Source organism: Ranitomeya imitator, chromosome 4, assembly GCF_032444005.1.
Source record: "Ranitomeya imitator isolate aRanImi1 chromosome 4, aRanImi1.pri, whole genome shotgun sequence".
Classification (NCBI taxonomy): Eukaryota; Metazoa; Chordata; class Amphibia; order Anura; family Dendrobatidae; genus Ranitomeya; species Ranitomeya imitator.
Window position 1 is genome coordinate 423231735 of NC_091285.1, and position 21806 is coordinate 423253540.

Sequence of the window (21806 nt, forward strand, 5' to 3'; positions counted from 1 at the left end):
TTGCGACCCTAAATGCTCTTAGGAGCCCCCCACCACGACCGAACCCACGGTGACCAGTCCCCCTGAGTGGGCCTTGTCACTATCGCAATCAATGGCTTTTTTAACTAAGGTGATTGAGTCCCTTCAGGATCCCTCCAGGAGCAGAACCACTAATCTGTCTGTTTCAGAGAATTCCTATACATCAGGGGAACCATCGGCCTGCAAGGGCCGTTCTCTTTTAAGACACAAACCGGGATCTAGGAAGCGACTACATAGCTTGTCCCCCGGGCCCTCCGGTGCCCTGGTGTCCGTTAGCTCTGCTTCTCACTCTCCCTCTCCAGGTGCCTATAGCGATCATGACTCTGATTCGGAGTCTGATGGGCCCCTTGATCTAGAGTCACCAGGTTATCAGGCTACTGTGGATAGTCTCACTAAGGCCGTCAACCAGTCACTGCAGGTCGACGAAGAACCTTCTACTTCCCTCACGGATAACGCAGTGTCCTTTAAAAGGACCACACATCCTCATAGGGTGTTCGCCAATCACCCTGTGTTCCAGGACATAGTTCGGCAACATTGATCTTTGGAGACCAAATATCCCTTCTCTCCTGACCTCCGCAAACAATGGACAGAATCCCCTTCAGTGAATCCTCCCGTATTCCCTTTGTCCTCCAAGACTCTTTTGTTCCTGCCGGATGGATCCCACAGATTGCCTGATTGACAGCCTCGCCCGTTCGGTTTTTGAGGCATCAGGCTCGGCACTTTTTCCCTCCTTTGCAGCTACATGGGTAGCCAAAGTCGTGACTTAGTGGGCAGATTCCCTGCATAAGGCCATACAGAAGAGTGATCTCCCCTCCGACATAATGGAGTTGGCCATTCAAATTTCTTTAGCTGGTGATTATTTAGTAAATGCTTCCCTGGATGCGGCTAATTTCTCTGCACTTACACCTTCAAATGCAGTAGCGATTAGAAGGGCGCTATGCCTGAGAATCTGGCGAGCGGACTCTGCATCTAAAAAAAATCCTTAATGTCCCTTCCCTATCTCAGTGGTCCCTTATTCAGCGAAACGCTGGACCAACTGATCATTACAGAATGCTGTAGATAAGCCCCTGATTTCGGTGGGCTTAGCTCACCCTCGATTTTGGGGGTGACGGGTTTTCTTTAATGTCAGCCTCCTAGTGGCAGCAGCATACACCCACGGTCCTGTGTCCCCAATGAGTGGCTCTGAGAAAAGGATTGTACGGTGAGTACACAAAAATCCCTATTTTGCTGTGTTCTATTTACTTTACAATGAAGGTTTTATCACCTAGGGAATATCACTGCCAGACTGGTGCTTGTGTGAGCAGGGATCCCATTCTTTGGAATCAGGCTCACTTGCCCTATATTATGCTATTCTCAAATTAAATAGGGAAAACCTGCTAACAGATTCCCTTTAAATTTATGCCTGTTAATAGCAAGTGTAGATTATATTTTATAACTTTAGGATAATTATTAAGAAACCTGCATATTTTTAAAATATCTGTTCCAATTTACAAGTTACTCCAATATTATTTCTGTATTTTTTAAACTGTTGTATTTAATAGTTCTAATAAATCTACTCTACTACATACTACTACATACTACACTATGTAATTCATAATATTTATGGACTGGTTTGTTCAAAATGGAAGTGGATTCCAGGCCAGCATGCTGTAATTATGGTATATGTTGCGAATTAGACAAAGAAATGTTTAATGTAATCTTTTCTTCTTTTTTTTTAATACATCTTTACAATTATTGCATATGTTGGTTTTAAACATCTCCGTCAGCTTCAGCCCACCCGCTCTCCTAAATGAATGAGCTTATGTGTGTGAGAGACCTGTCAATTCGGGGGAGCTGGATAGGCTGAAGCCACTGGTCATCCGACATGCATGGCCCCTGTCAGGGTCGCCACCAACTTGCCACGGACAGCACTCACTCACAAAACACATGCCTCAGATGCTACTCTTCCCTCACTTGCTTGTTTAGGCTACGTTCAGACTAGCGTTGTGCGCCGCTGCGTCGGTGACGCGACGCACAACGCACCGGAAAACGCGGCAAAACGCACGCAAAAACACTGCGTTTTGCGACGCGTGCGTCGATTTTTGCCGAAAATCGGACGCAAGAAAAATGCAACTTGTAGCGTTTTCTTGGTCCGACGCTTGCGGCAAAAAAGACGCACGCGTCGCAAAACGCAACAAGCAAAAACGCATGCGTCCCCCATGTTAAACATAGGGGCGCATGACGCGTGCGTCGCCCGACGCGACGCAGACTAGCACAACGCTAGTCTGAACGTAGACTTAGTCAGTTACCTATCATAATACGCTGACAATGAGCTAAGTGCACCCCAAAGCCAGTTCTCACACCAACACCACACTTTTCACTGCCATCATTCCCTGTATGTAGGCCAGTGAGAAGCCTGTACTGAGCCGCACTCTAGCACAAACGCTGCTCAGCTTTCCCCAGCACCCTTCTTGCATTCTGGCTTACGCAGGGTAACATAACCAAGCTTTTCTTGCCATTTTTTTTTTTTTTTTAAATAGATTTTTATTGAAAGCGAATATGAACAATACAATTTATGCATTTTCCAGTATATTACAAAATTTTTACATTTTCCAAACCCCCAACAATCCCAACAAAACCCAAACCTCCCCCTCCCCTGACAGCTCATACCCAGTTATACTTTGTTACCAGTATTGATGGCTCTTTGAGCCATTTGAATCACTTATGTCCGCTTGTTCTTTAGCACTCTCTTCCTTTCAGAGGCCCTCATCCTCCCATTTCCCATACCTACTATCCCAGCTCGAGCCACGGAGACCACATTTTATCAAACGTTTCTATTTTCCCACGTCTTTTGTATACCCCCTTTTCCAAATTGAGACCATGTTTAACATATTTCAGGAATTCACCCCTTGTAGGCGGCTCATCCTTGATCCAGTTCCTTGCTATTACCTTCCTTGCCATATATAATAGCCTAGCTATTGCTATCTTCCAGGTGTTATCCACTCTAATTTCCTCTACATGTCCCAGTATACACACCATCGGATCTCTCGGCACTCTGCATTTATACGCCCCTTCCACACGACTCAATACCACCAACCAGAAAGCAACCAGTCTTGGACATGTCCACATCATGTGGTATATTCCTGCATTCTCAGTCTTACATCTCGGGCATTCAGAGTCAGCACGCAACCCCGCTCTGTGCAACACTTCCGGTGATTTATAGACTCTGTGCAAGATGTACAGCTGCGATAGTCTATACGGCTCGCTCAGTGACACTCGTGGAACCCACTCCAACACCGACTCCCAGGTTTCATCCTCCATTGGGCCTAAATCTCTTTCCCATTTCGCTCTCGCTTTTAGAGGGAAGTCTAGTAAATATGCATGTAGAAGGTCCTTATAAAGGGTGGTAATGACTCCCCTTGTGGACCCTTCCCCACATACGTATTCCAGAACTATGTCCTCCTGGATCTCAATACCACCGCCCTTGTTTTGCGCTTTAAAGGCATGTTTCATCTGAGCATATTGATACTCCCCAGTCGGTCTCAATCCAAACTCCCCCTGCAGCTGCGAAAAGGACTTTAATCCTTGTTGTTGAATTATCTGAGCCACCAAGTGGATTCCTTTGGCCTGCCACTCCGCCAGCACTCCAAGAGCCGCAAACTCAACCAAATTATTATTAAGCCATATCGGTGTAAATTTAGTCAGCCCCGTAACCCCCCGAATATGTCGCAGTCTAGTCCATAATTTATGTATCAAAAACATAGTTGGGTATAATTTCCCCAATACTCCCAAGGAGCCATCCTCCAGACACTGCGCCACCGGTCTTCGGTTTGTCACCCTCTCCATCAAGTGTTGTACCGCACTGGTAGACGCTCCCCGCGCCCAGCCCTTCAAATGCTGGCTCTGGGCTGCAAGAAAATATAACTCAGGATTGGGTAAAGCCAATCCTCCATCTTCCTTGGGTCGCTGAAGCGTCTCCAGGCGAATACGTGGGTACCGCCTCCCCCATATCAGGCTTCTAAAAAGAGCATTAATCTGCCGGAATTTCCCACGTGGAATCCAAACTGGCGCATTATGTAGGACGTAAAGTAATTTGGGCATCAGAACCATTTTAATGAGATTAACCCTACCCACCACCGATAGGTGTAATTTATTCCACGCATCCACTTTTGCTTTAAGGGCGCCCATGAGAGGAGTCAAATTCCTATACAAAAACTCTGTAACTGGGATCGAGATCCATATTCCCAGGTATTTGAAAAGGGATGCCACCTTAAGCCGCCCCTCTCCCAATGGCTCACTTCTGCTCTCCTCCACCCCATCCACCTCGAAGAGGACCGATTTATCCCAATTTATCCTCAATCCCGACAAGGCTCCAAATTTCCCAATGATCTCGATAGCCCCATTCAAGGCTTCATCCGGGTCCGCCAAGAACAGTAAGATGTCATCTGCATATAACGCGATCTTCTCCTCAACACTCCCATATCTGAACCCAGGAACCTCATCCGATTGTCGGATCTTAGCGGCCAGTGGCTCCACAGCTAAGGCAAACAGAAGGGGCGACAGTGGGCAACCCTGCCTCGTACCTCTGGCCAACTTTATAGGCTGAGAAAGTTCCCCATTCACTCTAATTCTAGCTGTTGGTAGTGAATATAACAGTTGAGTCCATGCCACAAATTGCGGACCAATACCCATACACTTCAACACCCGCCAGAGATATCCCCACTCCACACTGTCAAACGCCTTATGGGCATCCAAGGATGCAATAACCCTTCGGCCACAGTTGTCAGACTTCAGCTGTAGGTTCATATGCAGCCTCCGCAGATTAACCGCTGTAGACCTGTCAGGCATAAAACCAGACTGATCCGGATGTACAAGGCTAGCAATGACGCTGGACAAACGGGTAGCTAACACCTTGGCCAAGAGTTTGACATCGATGGATAACAGAGAGATTGGTCGATATGACTCAGGCTTCCCCAGATCCTTATCCTCCTTCGGAATAACCACTATAATAGCCTCCCTCATAGATGCTGGGAGATACCCTTGGCATCCAGCCTCCTCCAGTACTAACTTTAATCTGGGAATCAGCACTTCCTCCAAACTTTTATAGATTTCGGCTGGTAACCCATCAACCCCAGGTGCCTTCCCATTAGCCATAGACTTCAGCGCCCGACTCAGTTCCTCCTCGGTGATAGGGGCATCGAGGCTCACCCCATCCTCCTCACTCAATTTCGGAAGACCCAGACTCTCAAGGAAAGTCTCCGTATCTCCGGCTGACTCATTGACCCTGGAGGAATATAAGTCCGCGTAAAAGTCCGCAAAGACCTTTATAATTTCAGGTGTTTCAGATACCCTGCTCCCCCCATCTGAAACCAACGAATGTACATACGAGGTACCACGCTGAGCCGCGGCTACCACCGATAGCATGTGTCCCACTGTTTCTCCCTCCTGAAAATAAGCCACCCTCTGAAACTCCCGCTTCCTTTCAGCTTTTCCCAGCAGAATCTTTTCCATACAATTTTGCGCTGTTCTCAACCTTTTCTCTGCCTCGGAAGTCCCCAGCACTACCATCTCGTCCTCTGCGGCTTTCAGCTCCTCCATCGCCACTCTCTCCGCCTCCCTTGTCCTCCTCTTACACCTACTAATGTCTCTAAATAGTAACCCTCTCAGGTACGCTTTCATTGCATCCCAAACAGTTAGAGCATCTGTACTCCCATCATTTAAAGCAAAGAATTCCGTCACCTCCTTCCCTATACCGTCCAAATCAATACTCTGTAACCAGTTAGGATGGATCTTCCATTCTCTCCCACTTGCGGTCCGTGTCCCCAACAACCTAACCTCCACCTCAATTGGACTGTGATCCGAAAGGGCCCTCGGCAGATAACGCACCTCCCCCACCATTGTGTCCAACAGGCGGTTACCCAGTGCCATATCAATTCTGGATAGCGTAGCATGAGCCGGCGAGTAGCACGAGTACCCTCTCTCCCCAACATGTCTAACTCTCCATAGATCAATCATGCCTATTTCACGCACATAGGTACCAAATGTTGTAGTGTGCCCCTCCGACCTGTTCTGGGTGTTCTTATTTTTATCCCAAAAGTCATCACAGATATTGTTCAAATCCCCAATAATTAAGAGTGGTAGTGGTTCCCATCGTTGCACCCTCTCCAACACCTCCCTGATCTTCTTACTTGAATATGAAGGTGGAATATACATTGCCGCCACACACAATCTCACTCCATACAATATACATTGTATCACCACATACTGACCCTCAGCATCCACGCATACTTTCACCTCTTCATACTGCACTCCCACCGGCACCAACACTGACACACCTCTTGAGTACGTCGAAAAGGTAGAATGATACCCTTTCTGTATCCAACGTCTATTCAGTACGTCCACTTTCTCCTGTATCAAGTGCGTCTCTAGCAAGCATATCATAGAAGCCCGCTGATCCTTCGCATACTGCAAGCTCGCAGCTCTCCTAGATTTATCCGCCAGACCTCTCACATTCCAACTCAAAATCTTAAAGCGGTCCCCTATTATGTGACTCATCATCTTTAGTTATGTCTTTACTCCCCGTTTTGAGCTGTCTAACTTCCCTCCCCACCCTTACCCCTACCCCCCCTCCCCCACACCCCCCAATACTATACATTCTGCCTCTTATCAAGAGTGGGGCACCATCACCCATTGCGAACACTCTTGTTAACGTAACCTTCTCCTTCCGCCTCCCGCTACCGTTTATAACAGAATTCGGCGCAATTCTTAGAAGAACAATATAATTCAACCTGTATTAAATTACAACTGCAAGAAACTAAATAAACTTTTAGTACGCTGCACACCCTTCCTCCCCCGTACTTCTCCGCCGCATCAGCACACCCAGTACATTCCCTGAATAATACCCAGCTCCACCCTCCAACCTTCACATTTCAATTACCAATGTACTGTCAGTCCATCTCTTTTTCCCCTTTTTGAAAGAATTAAAATACCTCCCGACAAACCCACCCCACATTTTCAATCTCCTTTCCCTTTAAGTTTTTTAGCGTTAAGATCTATCCACTGGGTAGCGTCCTCCGGCGTCTGGAAAAAATGAATCTTATCCAGCGCTACCACTCAGTCGTGCCGGAAACATCATGGAGTATTGCACTCCCAGTTCTCTCAGCCGTCTCTTGATACCCGTGAACATCATCCGTTGTTTCTGTACCAGGGCGGAATAGTCAGGGTAAATAGCAACTCTTTGACCTCCAATTGTCAGATCCGTCATGTCTCTAGCTTTCCTCAGGATAATGTCTCTGTCTCTGTAGTTTAGGATTTTGGCAAGCATGGTACGGGGATTTGCTCCAGGGACAGGTGGTTTCGGTGGGACCCTGTGGGCTCTTTCTACCGCAAATACTTTTGTCAGTGCTGCATCACCAAAGGTCTCAAGGAGCCAGCTTTCAATATACTCCGTGGGATTCCTCCCCTCAATTTTTTCAGGGACACCCACTATACGAATGTTATTTCTTCTGGACCTATTCTCCAGATCCTCATTTTTTGCAGCCAGCTCCGATATTGCCTGAGTAAACTTCCTCTCCGCTTTCTGCAGCTGCACTATATGGTCTTCTGCCGTGCTCACTCTTTCCTCCACAGCCCCCACACGTTTGTCAATCTTCTGCAGGGCTGCATTTATCTGGGCTGTATCCCCCTTGACCTCCTGTAGCTGCTGGGTGAGGGATTGTTTGCATGCTGATACCAGTGCAAAAACATCTCTAAGAGTGGGCTCTGCTCCTGACTCCTTATCTTCAGATCCCCCTACTACCACTGCCATGTCACCATCCCTGCTCCCCTGCTGTACCTCCTGCTCCTCTGCTGGGCTTTCCTCCTCTCCTTCTGTGTCTGTGTCTGCTCCGGCATCCTCCTCTGCTTTTCCTGTGTTCCCTGCGGCCTCCACTCTAGCAAACTGCTGGAGCTTTGCCGCCGCCGCCATTCTCTTCTGGCATGCCGCGTTGTCCTTCTCCGCCTTCTCTCTGGCGTCGGCGCCATCTTGACTGATCCCAGCCTCGCCGGCTCCTGCATCTCTTTGCCTCCTCCTGGTCATATTTGTTGACCTCGAGGCCGCCTCTATTCACCGCCGCACTCCCGGGACTTTCCTGCAGCCGGTAAGCGCCTTGAATCGCCGCTCAGCTGCGGCTTATAAGGATAAATTGAGCGTTAGCAGCGGGAGCGCTCTGTCACACGTCCGCTCACATGGACGTTCAGGCCACGCCCCTCTTTTCTTGCCATTTTTAGGGTTTGTGGGAACGTTTAGAGCCGCAAGGAACTAACTTTTTACATTTTAGATTTAACCCCTTCATCCCCAGCCTGTTTTCACCTTCCTCACCAGGCCAAATTTTACAATTCTGACCACTGTCACTTCATGAGGTAATAACTCTAGAAAGCTTCAACGTATCTCAGTGATTCTCACATTGTTTTTTTTTTTTTCTTTTTTCATGACACATTGTACTTCTTGCTAATTGTAAATTTAGGCCAATATTTTTGTGTTTATCTGTGAAAGTATTGGAATTTTGGCGAAAATGTTGAACATTTCACAATTTTCAAACTTTAACTTTGTGCACCCTTAAACCAGAGACTTATATCATACAATACTTAATAACTATAATTTCCCACATGTCTCCTTTACATCAAAATCGTTTTTTTAACCTTTTTTTTTGTTAGGAATTTGGAAGGGTTAAAACTTTATCAGCTATTTCTTGTTTTTCCAACTAAAGTTACAAAACCAATTTTTTATGGACCACATCCCATTTGAAGTAGATTTCAGGCCCTATGTGACAGAAAATACCCCAAAATTACACCATTTTAAAAACTGCACCCCTCAATGTGTTCAAAACCACATTCAAGAAGTGTATTAATCCTTCAGGTGCTTAACAGAAATTAAAGAAGTTTGGAAGGAAAAAATGAAAATGTTACTTCCCCCCCCCCCAAAAAAAATGTTGCTTTAGATCCAAATTTAGCTTTTTCACGGGTAATGAGAGAAAATTTACCATACAATTTGTTGTGCTATTTCTCCTGAATATGCCGATAACCCATAAGTGGGGGAAAATAGGGTTGATCGTATTCAGTAAGCGCTATAGCTATTCGGATAAGGAGTTATCCTAAGCTATTCGATCAACCCTAGGGGAAAACTATTGTTAGGGTGCACGGCAAGGCTCAGAAGGGATGGAGCACCATTTGACTTTTGGACTTCAAAATTGTCTGGAATAGAGAGCGGATGTCATTTTGAAAACTCTTGATGTGTCTAAAAACTGGAAACCCCACAGAAGTGACCCTTAAGGCATTTATCTAGATGTATGGTGAGAATCTTGAACTAGTGTCCACTAGCATTTTTTTTATCAAGGATCTCTATATTATGTTCAGTCATTTTCCATTGATCTTGATGAGGTTCACAGTTTCTGCAGTTAAAAAAAAAAAAACCAAAGCACGGGGCTGTCACCACCATGCTTCATCATAAGGATGTTATTGGTAAGGAATTCTGGCAAAAAAAATTAATTGTTGACTGTTAAACCAGAGATTCTTAGTTGTCAAAGTATGTCTCTATTAGTTGCGTTTTTGCAAATGTCAAGAGAACTGTCTCTTGCCCTTTAATGGTTTTTGTTGGCTAGATTGAATGACTAATTCGTGGAGTGGTGCAAAGAGGATTGGTTTCTTGAACTAAACTTTGAATTTCTGTAACCTTTGGGCTCTTCCTTTCAATAGCCCTTCTCTTTTGATTGCTCAGTGTGGCCAGGTCTGAAAAGAATCCTGGTATGCCCAACCTGCTTCCATTAAAGAATGATGGGGGTAGCTGTTGCACACATTTCTAGAAACCTGGTTTTAGTATTCCAATCTGGGTGTAGGCTGATGAGGGAAAAAACATAGTTATACAAGCCACATTCACTGCCTTGTATTCTTGTGGATTTCCATCTTACACCGAGCGCAGCACGGAGGCAAACATGAAGTGGTTCTTGGGACTACTGGGGACTGGGGTTCTTTATCTACCCTTAGTTTGATAGCTCATTATAACGTTATGAGATGAAGCTGAGATTCTCCCTTCTCCTGACAAGCGTTTGAAGCGTGCTGAACGTTAGTCTGCTTGCATTGCATGCACCATAGATTTCACTTTGTTTGCACTGCTTTGCATGGTCGGCATGGTATAAATAAGAGGAGCAGCTAGGTTTTGTGAAATGTCACACCACGCCGTCATACAGAAATGACTTAAATGTATTCTTTACTGAAATTAGATGATCCTTGTCATGACCTAATTATAAGATTAGCAATGTGCACAACTACTGTATGTTCCTATATTGTATTGCAGGTTTGCATTATTTTCATAGCACAGCTACATTATTTTTATATGTATCATTTTCTCAGGACATATGTTGGGTAGTTTGTAGGGAATCATTTTTTGGGTAATTTGTATGAAATAAATTGTATCAGGTCACATTAAAATGTGGACAATCAGCAGCAAACATCACAAGACATTTTAAAAGTATTTTGTACTGCAGAATTGAGGGAATGTTATATATATATTTTTTTTAAACACAACTCCCTAATTTTTTTTTTAATTTTACCGCTGGAGTGATCTCACTAATGCTTGCTTCCTACCCGTAGTAAAATACCAGTTGCTATCGTCTGCTACTCTCTGGGTCACTCTCGTCATCTCCTGTTATTTGTGCTTGACTGGATCGCTCCAGTGATTTCTGGGCAAGTTTATGAGAGCCAGAAGACTTTCATTGAGAGCTTGTCAAGTCTGACATCTGGCCAGTAAGAAGCTGCTCTCACCAGACTGCGGAATGGGACAGGAGTGGTGCCGTGAAGAGCAGAAGACTGCCGCTGATATTTTACTAGGGGCAGTGAGCAGACGGTGGTGGTACACCTCCAACGCCGGAATGGTGGTGTAACTCCTTAACACCTTTTTTTTATTTTTAACAATGGCCATTAGAGTACTTACCATCCAGAGCCATGCAGAATAAACCAGTATGGGTATCGTGTCACCCTGGATGGTGAGCCATCAAATGTCCGTAAATCTTCTCGAACGGTCGGATCTGAGGAAGTTCACTTCTTGTTTGTTTACCCTTTTGTTTTCCACAGACAAAAGTGACTACTGAATGATGAAAGGAACCTCCATCTTCATTCAGGTTTCCTAATAACCCCCTTAGGTGTCGGCCCCTGGGAAGTAGAATGGACCCTAGTACTGTCTGTACATAAAGTCTATCCTATCAACATCCTGTGTCACACTGACATAGGGCATATTGTCTCATCCTATAGTTGTGTGGTAATACATAATAAATCTACTATATAATTGTCTAAGGGTCACTTCCTTCTTTCTGTCTTTCCTTCTTTCTGTCGCGGATATTCATTGGTCGCGGCCTCTGTCTGTCATGGAAATCCACGTCACTGATTGGTCGCGGCATAACAGCCACGACCAATCAGCGACGGGCAGAGTGTGGAAGAAAATGGACGCTCCTTACTCCCCGCAGTCAGTGCCTGGCGCACGTATACTCCCCTCCAGTCACCGCTCACACAGGGTTAATGCCGGTGGTAACGGTCCGCGTTATGCCGCGGGTAACGCACTCCGTAACCGCTGCTATTAACACTGTGTGTCACCAACTTTTTACTATTGATGCTGCCTATGCGGCATCAATAGTAAAAAGATCTAATGTTAAAAATAATAAAAAAACAAAAAACCTGCTATTCTCACCCTCCGTCGTCCGACGATGCGCTCGCGCCTGCCACCATCTTCCGTTCCTAGCGATGCATTGCGAAATTACCCAGAAGACTTAGCGGTCTCGCGAGACTGCTAAGTCATCTGGGTAATTTCGCAATGCATCCTGGGAACGGAAGATAGCAGCAGCCACGCGCGTATCGCCGGAGCTTCGGTGGATCCCAGGGGGTGAGCATATAACTATTTTTTATTTTAATTATTTTTTTAACAGGGATATGGTGCCCACACTGCTAATTACTGCGTGGGCTGTGTTATATACCGTATGGCTGCTATATACTACATAGGCAGTGTTATATACTATGTGGGCTGTGTTCTATACTGCGTGAGCTGTGCTATATATTACATGGCCACTGTTATATACTGCGTGGGCAGTGTTATATACTACGTGGCTGCTATATACTGCGTGGGCTGTGCTATATATTACGTGGCCAGTGTTATATACTCCGTGGCCTGTGTTATATACTACGTCGCCTGTGTTATATACTGGGTGGCTGCTATATACTGCGTGGGCTGTGCTATATATTACATGGCCACTGTTATATACTGCGTGGGCTGTGTTATGTACTACGTGGCTGCTATATACTGCATGGGCTGTGCTATATATTACGTGGCCTGTGTTATATACTACGTCGCCTGTGTTATATACTGTGTGGCTGCTATATACTGCGTGGGCTGTGTTATATAGTACGTGGCTGTGTTATATACTGCGTGGCCACTGTTATATATTGCGTGGCCTGTATTAACGCATCGGGTATTCTACAATATGTATGTATATAGCAGCCACATAGTATATAGCACAGGCCACGTAGTATTTGTATTCTATATACTACATGGCTCCTATATACTACGTGGCCTGTGCTATATACTATGTGGCTGCTATGTACATACATAAATACATATTCCAGAATACCCGATGCGTTAGAATCGGGCCACCATCTAGTATAGAATAAACATGTAAATAGTCATCTCTAAATATAGTAAAAAAAATCTTCAAAAATAAAATAAGTGTGATTAGCAGGGCTGTGGATTCGATAAGTCAAGCCTCTGACTCCTCAATTTCTCTGACACCCGACTCCGACCCCACAGCCCTGGTCACTACTGAGCATGGACATAAAGTGCAGCACAGATTCATCTCCGCTAAAAGCTGAGATCCTTAGATCAGAAACAGAACAGACATTTATAGGATATTTCATAACTTTCCCAAATTATTGTGAAAAAATGTACAGCACATCCTGCATTGTACTACTGTACCCAATGTATTATATATTTTAGGAGTCTGTCCATTTTCTTCTGACTCCACAGCGTTGGTGATTAGTACACAAATGCTTTTTATTGTACACCCCGTTCTTAAAAAGTAGAATTGTTAGGATTCCACATGGAAATAATAACTCAAAGAATAAAATTAAAAGGGTATTCCATGTGAAACCGTATTAAAAAAAAAAAAAGAAACTAGAAATGTTATTGTTTGGTGATTCCCATGTACCACCAAACACTGAACTATTTCTAAGACTGTTTTTTTTCCCTTTCATGGATATTACATACCACGCTTGTCATACCTACATTTATATGTTGTAGTGTAGTTACATACAGATGAGGTTGTAAATAAATAATTTCACTTTGGGTCATTTGCATTGGTTCATTTTGATTTTATTGAATAAACATTATTTCTCATAATTGGAAAAATTTATTGTCGGTACCTTCTACTTCCACAGTAACCCTGACACTCTAGTCATTGATCAGTTGACTATTGCTGATTCCAAATGTGCAAATGAGAAACACCCTTGTAATGCCAGTGGTGAAGAGGATTCACAGGAGCAGACGTTGATTACAACTTGCACAAATTCACAAGGCCATTGTAAAGAGAAAAGGTAAGTGTAAAAATTTGTATAAATAAAAGAAAAAAAGATATATACCGTATTTTCCGGCGTATAAGACGACTTTTTAACCCCTGAAAATCTTCTTAAAAGTCGGGGGTCGTCTTATACGCCGGGTATCTATGGTGGGTGGGGGGGGAGTGGTCCCGATGACGGAGGGGGCGTCTCACAGGGAAGTGTGAGTATGCCCCATTACCTCATATTGTAGCTGCAGCGTCAGCGTGAGGTGCTGGGGAGCGGCGGCGGCTGCTCCTTTGTGCCGCGTGGGTGCTGTGGGGCGGCGGTTCCTTTTGGTACAGCGCCGGGGCTCTGTGCTGTGGGGCGGCAGCGGCGGCGTATCTTCAGGGAGAGTCAGTCGGGGCTCCTCCGGCATCTCCCGAAATCCCGGAGGCGCCGGCAGCTCCATTGCTGTGATGCGGTGGCCTCCGGGAAAATGGCCACTGGGGGCGGCGCAGGCTCAGATTCAGATCTCGTCCCCCCCCCCCCCCCAAAAAAAAAAAAAAAAGGCACATTAGTCACCGGCCGTATAAGATGACATACGGCGTATAAGAAGACCCCCGATTTTTAAGATTTTATATTTTAACTGGAAAAGTTGGGGGGTCGTCTTATACACCCAGTCGTCTTATACGCCGGAAAATACGGTACTTAACTAATTTTGAGGAGTAAGTCTATGGGACTATAGACAGAACCAACCAAGTCATGATGGATACAGTACATCCATTAAGAAGAAGGAACTAGCAGATTTCATGTCGTCATAATATAGTATTGTTCATAATCCTTGTGCAACCTCTGCAATGGTGGTGTTATTATCCCTCATATCTTGCATTGTTAAAAAATTAGTGATGAGCGAACGTGTTGGGATAAGGTGTTATCTGAGCATGCTCGTGTGCTAACAGTGTCTTCGGCGTGCTTGAAAAATATATGTTCGAGTCCTCATGGCTGCATGTTTCGCAGCTGTTCGACAGCTTCAACACATGCAGGGATGGTCTATTTGTTAGGCAGCTATGGGACATGCCGGTGCAGGGAGTCTTAACATATTGTTCGAGCACGCTGAAGAACTCTGTTAGCACCCGAGCATGCTCAGATAACACCTTATCCCAGCATGTTCACTCATCACTATAAAAAAATGTTTTTTTGTTTGTTTTTTTAAATCTGCTTATAATGGAAACCAGTAAAATATGAATATAGTTATAAGTGTTAATAAGTTTAGTATTGGCTAGTGATGAGCGAATATACTCGTTACTCAAGATTTCTCGAGCACGCTCGGGGGTCCGCCGAGTATTTTTTAGTGCTCGGAGATTTAGTCTTCATCGCCTCAGCTGAATGATTTACATCTGTTAGCCAGCATAAGTACATGTGGGGGTTGCCTGGTTGCTCGTTAAAGGGTCGACATTGACTTGTAGGATTGCTACTTCCAATAGGTGGCACTAGAGTTCTAGTCCTCTTCCTCTGTGAAGAGACAATTTGCATAATTAGCTCTTTCTTGGGAAAACAGTTTTTATCATGTGCATGTTAGGTTTTGACAGCAGTTACCGGACAATATGGTGGCTCCTAGTGGAAAATCAGTCCAGAGAATTGGCTCTGTACATGGCCTGACATCCTTATGCTCCTCGTACAACTTGAGTCCCAGGCCATGAGGCTCAAGTGTTCTTCCTTTAATGAAAGTGGTCACAAATGCTCAGCCCCCCCACCCATATCCTCTTGTACATGGGTGGCATTGAGCATGTTAGTCGATACGGATCATCACACTAAGATGTTACAAAAGGCAGGTGGGTGCTATAACAAATTTGCAACACCAAAACTAGATAACGGACCATTTGTTTTTTCTTTAACGGATTTCAGTAGAAAAGTTGCTATGGTTGCTAATTTTTTTTTTCTCTTACAGTCATGAGGATCTTACCCTGAGTCCTGAAGCCACAGTAAATGGGCCTGCATGACAAAACATCAGCTCCAGACTACATCTGGTGTGAGGCGGGACCTCTTATTCCCAGGGACCTTGGTGCAGATCTGGTTTGTTTGAGAACCTAATGCCAATTAATTGAGCACTGCAGGAAAATAGTAGTGGATGCAGCAAACTGAACTGAGAACTTGGACTTGGAATTTTGGGTGTTTGTCCAGACCCTTGTGATGCTTTGAAAGAATGAAGCGTCTGCAGCTTCTTCCGTATCTTTCTGTCCTCATACCAGTTGAAAAATGTACAAGGCAGCTGGGAAATGAGCATGGAAGAAGTAGTTTCTTTGTCTGCAGTCTTCTCAAAAACGTTATTATTTTAGCAATAATCCACTTTATGCTTCTTCTTGCTTGCAGACATGATACTTTTTAGCAGTACACAGCAGTACCGATCACAAGCGGGTCTAGTGTGTGGCAAAAACACTGGCCATAAATTGGTACAGACAGGTTACAGTCTTCTGTTTCCACGCACTTTACCTTCTGATCCTGATCAGCCATGTTTGATTTTGATAAAAGGACAGACGTTTACTTTAAATTAGAGAAAATCTAACTCCTTAATGAAAATGTAAAATCTTCAGTCCAATCCAGGTCCTACAGTTTCACCCATTACAAGACGCCTTTACCAGTTTTTACTCTGCCAGCAAAGCATCTCTTTACTCTGCCAGCCCAATTTACTTGTGGTGTCCCAATATCTTTCGGTGTCACATTTTTTTGTCAAGTTGCTCCAAATATCCACACATGAAAAGAGCTAAAATGGAATAATAATCGAGTTTATGCACAGGCTTGACCTTTCATGAATCCATTTCATTTTAGGCTAAGTTCACACTAGGCGTTTTTGCTGCATATTTTTATGCTCATTTTCAGCTGCGTCTTTCAGTACCAGCTATGTCTATGACATTTTAGAAATCTTATGCTCACATCTTGGCTTTTTTTGTCATCAGTATTTTGTGCTTTGCATGTTTTTTGGACATGGAGCATGTCACTTCTTTCAGCGTTTTTCATCCATCAAATCCAATGGAAAAAAAACCGCACCGAAACCTGTGTTTTTGCCACAGCTTCTTTCCTGCCAATCAGGTTTTGCTGCAGAAAAAAAAGCAGCAAAAACGCCCAGTGTGAACTTACTCGTATGCTTGTTTGCACCCAGTATTTTTGTTGTTTTATATTGAAGTGAAGCTTTTTCAAAGTCACCAGTTTTTGCCACCTAATCTGAGAGTAGGGGTAGCATGATGTAGAGACAGAGACCCTGATTCCGGTAATGTGTACCTTACTGGGCTGCTGTAGGTTTGATTAAATCACAGTTTTATCATCAAGAGATTTTCACTAGAGGACTAGTAAACCTGCTGTCATGTAGTCCTCCTTTTTCATGAGCTCTGTATAACCTCACCACTAATTAGCAGCCTTCTGCCTATGCACAGTGTACTCAGAAAGCTGCCATTCAGTGGTGTTGGCGGGGTTATACAGATCTCCACATTCAGAGAACTGCTAGATCTGCATGAAATAAAATAGGTTTGAATCATTGTCTCAGCCCGAGCTGCTCTCTCAGATGAGGTAGCAAAATCTGATGATAGATCCCCTTTAAGGCAACCACCCAAATTGCATTGAAAAAAATGTTGTTGTTTTTTTTTTTTTTTAGATAAACGATCTTCTCTATATAAATGCCAAATTGCATGGTACATGATGGAACTGAAAATCTGTCACAGAAACTTCCAGGCTAGATAGTAGGGTGGTCTTCTCAAATAAGTATCTGTTTCTAAAGAGGTTTTAATTTACTTATCAAGAATTTTAGTTCTTTTTCCCATAATTTATGACAGTTTCAGAAACATTAACCAATGTATTCTTTAGCTCCACATTTTAGAAACATTTGAAGGAATCTGTAGGAAATAAAACAAATTGTGTCCCATTGTTCAAGTATTTCAGCAGGATTTTTATCATGATAGGAATGTTTTGTAACTCATTGTGTTGTGTGACATCATAGCTTTTATTACATTTTAGTTCACATTGTTCTTTTAAATTATTGTGTTTTTTTGTAGTTGTGATTAATGGTAGCACAAGAGTTTTTCAAAACTACATTGTTCATTTTTTTCACTTTATGCTGTTAAGAAATGTTATTTCATTATTTTTAAGAACATCATTGAAAACTGTGCCATAGTATTGGCTTAAAGGAAATGTATCATCTTTACTTTTTTATTATTTAAACCAGATACTGAAACATATATTTATTTTTTTCTAATCTGTTTTTATTTTCTGTTTTGTAGTTGTTATTTTTTTTTCCTACCTGATTATGTTGGCAGCCATCTTGTATTTCAACAGACAGGTGCTTCTCACAAAATTAGAATATCATCAAAAAGTTCATTTCTTTCAGTTCTTCAATCCAAAAAGTGAAACTCATATATTATATAGAGTCATTACAAACCGAGTGATCTATTTCAAGTGTTTATTTCTGTTAATGTTGATGATTATGGCTTACTGCCATTGAAAACCCAAAAGTCATTATCTCAGTAAATTAGAATAATTAGCAAAAACCACATGCAAACTTCCTAAGCATTTAAAAAAGTCCCTTAGGCTGTGTGCACACGTTCCGGATTTTTTGCGTTTTTTTCGCTATAAAACCGCGAAAAAAGAACGCTCACATTAAGCATCCTATTAAAAGAATGCAATCCGTATTTTGTATGCACATGCTGCATTTTTTCCTCAGCGGAAACGCATTCCGGAAAAAAACGCAGCATGTTCATTAATTTGCGAAATCGCGGGGATTCCGCACACATAGGAATGCATTGATCTGCTTACTTCCCACATGGGGCTATGCCCACCATGCGGGAAGTAAGCTGATCATGTGCGGATGGTGCCCAGGGTGGAGGAGAGGAGACTCTCCAGGCCCTGGGAACCATATAATTGTAAAAAAAAAAAAAAATTAAAATAAAAAATCGTGATATACTCACCTTCCGATGGCCCCTGGAGTCCTCCTGCCTCTCAGCGGTGCACGCTATGTTTGACAAGTGTGACCAACCTGTCAATCAGTTTTCCAAGCGATGTTACAGATCGCTTGGAAAACGCTAGAATTCTGCAAGCTAATTGCGCTTGCAAAACGCTAGTGTTTAGCGGGAAAACATGCCAATTCTGCATGCGATATACCTGCGGCAGGAGTTGCGGAAATTGATGCGGAAATTTCTGCGGCAATTCTGCAACGTGTGCACTTAGCCTTTGTCTGTTTCAGTAGGCTTCACAATCATGGGGAAGACTGCTGACTGACAGATGTCCAGTCATTGACAAACTCCACAAGGAGGGTAAGCCACAAAAGGTTATTGCTAAAGAAGCTGGCTGTTCACAGAGTGCTGTATCCAAGCATATTAATGGAAAGTTGAGTGAAAGGAAAAGTTTGTTAGAAAAAGATGCACAAGCAACAACCAGGATAACCACAGCCTTGAAAGGATTAAGAAAAGGCCATTAAAAAATTTGAGGGAGATTCACAAGGAGGGGACTGCTGCTGGAGTCATTGCTGCAAGAGCCACCACACACAGACGTATCCAGGACATGGGCTACAAGTCTCGCATTACTTGTGTCAAGACACTCATGACCAATAGACCACACCAGAAAAGTCTTACCTGGGCCAAGGAGAAAAAGAACTGGTCCAAGGTGTTGTTTTAAGATGAAAGTAAATTTTGCATTTAATTTGGAAATCAAGGTCCCAGAGTCTGGAGGAAGAGAGGAGAGGCCACAATCCAAGCTGCTAGAGGTCTAATGTGAAAAACTTGGCACCTGTACACACTGCCACAAGTACCAATAAAAACAATAGTATCACTGTGTTTCATTGGCCAGCAAACTCGCCTGACCTTAATTCCATTGAGAATCTGTGGAGTATTGTCAAGAGGAAGATGAGACCCCAGACCCAACAATGCAGATATGCTGAAGGCTGCTATCAAAGCGACCTGGGCTTCCATATCACCTCAGCAGTGCCACAGACTGATCGCCTCCATGCCACATAGTAATTTATGCAAAAAGAGCCCCGACCAGGGATTGAGTGCATTTTTTGAACATACATTTCAGGCCAACATTTCAGATTTTAACCCCTTCATGACCTTGGGATTTTTTGTTTTTCCGTGTTCGTTTTTCACTCCCCTCCTTCCCAGAGCCATAACTTTTTTATTTTTCCGTCAATTTGGCCATGTGAGGGCTTATTTTTTGCGGGACGAGTTGTACTTTTGAACGACAAAATTGGTTTTAGCATGTCGTGTACTAGAAAATGGGGAAAAAAATTCCAAGTGCGGTGAAATTGCAAAAAAAGTGCAGTCCCACACTTGTTTTTTGTTTGGCTTTTTTGCTAGGTTCACTAAATGCTAAAACTGACTTGACATTATGATTCTCCAGGTCAGTACGAGTTCGTAGACACCTAACATGACTAGGTTATTTTTTATCTAAGTGGTGAAAAAAAATTCCAAACTTTGCTAAAAAAAAAAAAAATTTGCGCCATTTTCCGATACTCGTAGCGTCTCCATTTTTCATGATCTGGGGTCGGTTGAGGGCTTATTTTTTGCGTGCCGAGATGACGTTTTTAATGATAGCATTTCGGTGCAGATACGTTCTTTTGATCACCCGTTATTGCATTTTAATGCAATGTCGCGGCGACCAAAAAAACGTAATTCTGGTGTTTCAAATTTTTTTCCCGCTACGCTGTTTAGCGATCAGGTTAATGCTTTTTTTTAATTGATAGATAGGGCGATTCTGAGCGCGGCGATACCAAATATATGTAGATTTGATATTTTTTTTATTGATTTATTTTGATTGGGGCGAAAGGGGGGTGATTTAAACTTTTATATTTTTTTTATTTTTTTAACATTTTTTTCAACTTTTTTTTTTTTACTTTTGCCATGCTTCAATAGCCTCCATGGGAGGCTAGAAGCAGGCACAACGCGATCGCCTCTGCTACATAGCAGCGATCTGCTGATCGCTGTTATGTAGCAGAAATGGAGATGTGCTGTGAGCGCTGACCACAGGGTGGCGCTCACAGTAAATGGCATCAGTAACCATAGAGGTCTCAAGGATCTCTATGGTTACTATGCAGAAGCATCGCTGACCCCCGATCATGTGATGGGGGTGGCGATGCGCTCATTTCCGGCCCGATGGCCGGAAGCGCCGGTTAAGTACTGCTGTCTATATTTGACTTTTTGTATTGAAGAACTAACATGAATTATGTTTTTGATAATCTAATTTTGTGAGAAGCACTTGTATGTTTCACAGCAGCCACATGTACTATAGTCTTGAGATGTCACATTGACTTTTATTAGAGAGTGTTCTAGACCGATTCTGTGATCTAAGCAGGCGGCGAGCTGTCATCATGACCTATTCTAAATGATGGCTTCTGAGATGCCTAAAACATAGGTTATACTGGCCATTGAAACCATACCCATAACGAGCCTGAGATGACTGCTGTAGAACAGAGTGTTTTTCTGTTGTGAGTCACAGTGACTTCAGTGAAAACTGCAAGATTGTAAGATCATTTTTATTATAGGTAACGACGTGCGAATTTTGAAAAACTAAAATATATTGTAAGAAAATCTAACTTTTAACATTACATAATTATCTGATGATACATTTTCTTTAAGACCTTTCCTTCAATGTTGATTTTTATGGTATGGATGAAGTTTGCATTTCAACATCTTTTGTGTTTTTGTTGTTTTTTTTTAACTTTCATGTGTATAGCAAGTTACATAAGATCTGTAAAAAAAAATTTAATTCAGCTAGTGGTTTTTTTTTATTAATAGGAGTCTGAATTGAAATAGCAAAAAGTGAAACAATATTTGCTACACATGTATAAAGTTAATCTGTCATGTCTCCCGAAGTCATCCTAATCTAAGGGTTCAGTTGAAAAAGTGCTGACCTGAGGGTGAAACTCTGTCACTCTCTGTAAGTTTGAGACCACAGTTAAATCGTTGTTTTCCACTAAAAATACTCGGTGATTTGGCTGCAGTGGTATGTCACATTGACCACTCACATAATCACTGCAACCAACCACTGAGTATAGTGGCTCGTGCCTTCTACATCCGCTGAGCTCAGTGATGGGCTGCAGCTTTGAGAAAGTCACCTTATCATTGCAGCCAAAACACTGAGACCGGAGCAGCGACGTGCAGCCGCCTCTGGACCCGGGGAGGGTGAGGACGAGCTGTTTCTGACTATACAGTACTTGTTCTTGACTGATGTTCCGAAAGTTTGTCATTTTTATTTTATTTTCATCAGTTTTGTAGCATCTA

The 21806-nt window shown here is 43.3% G+C and overlaps 1 protein-coding gene across 5 annotated transcripts in view; it reads left to right on the forward strand.

Moving 5' to 3' along the window:
- The window catches only part of PPP6R2 (protein phosphatase 6 regulatory subunit 2), a 165320-nt gene extending 147848 nt beyond the window's left edge, over positions 1-17472 (forward strand). For all 5 annotated transcript variants that reach the window (XM_069765465.1, XM_069765464.1, XM_069765466.1 and 2 more), the window contains 2 exons: positions 13450-13605; positions 15497-17472. In XM_069765465.1, the coding sequence (XP_069621566.1) occupies positions 13450-13605; positions 15497-15548 (208 nt within the window). In that variant the 3' untranslated portion in view covers positions 15549-17472. The remainder of the gene's footprint in view (positions 1-13449; positions 13606-15496) is intronic.
- The last annotated feature ends 4334 nt before the right edge of the window (positions 17473-21806 follow it).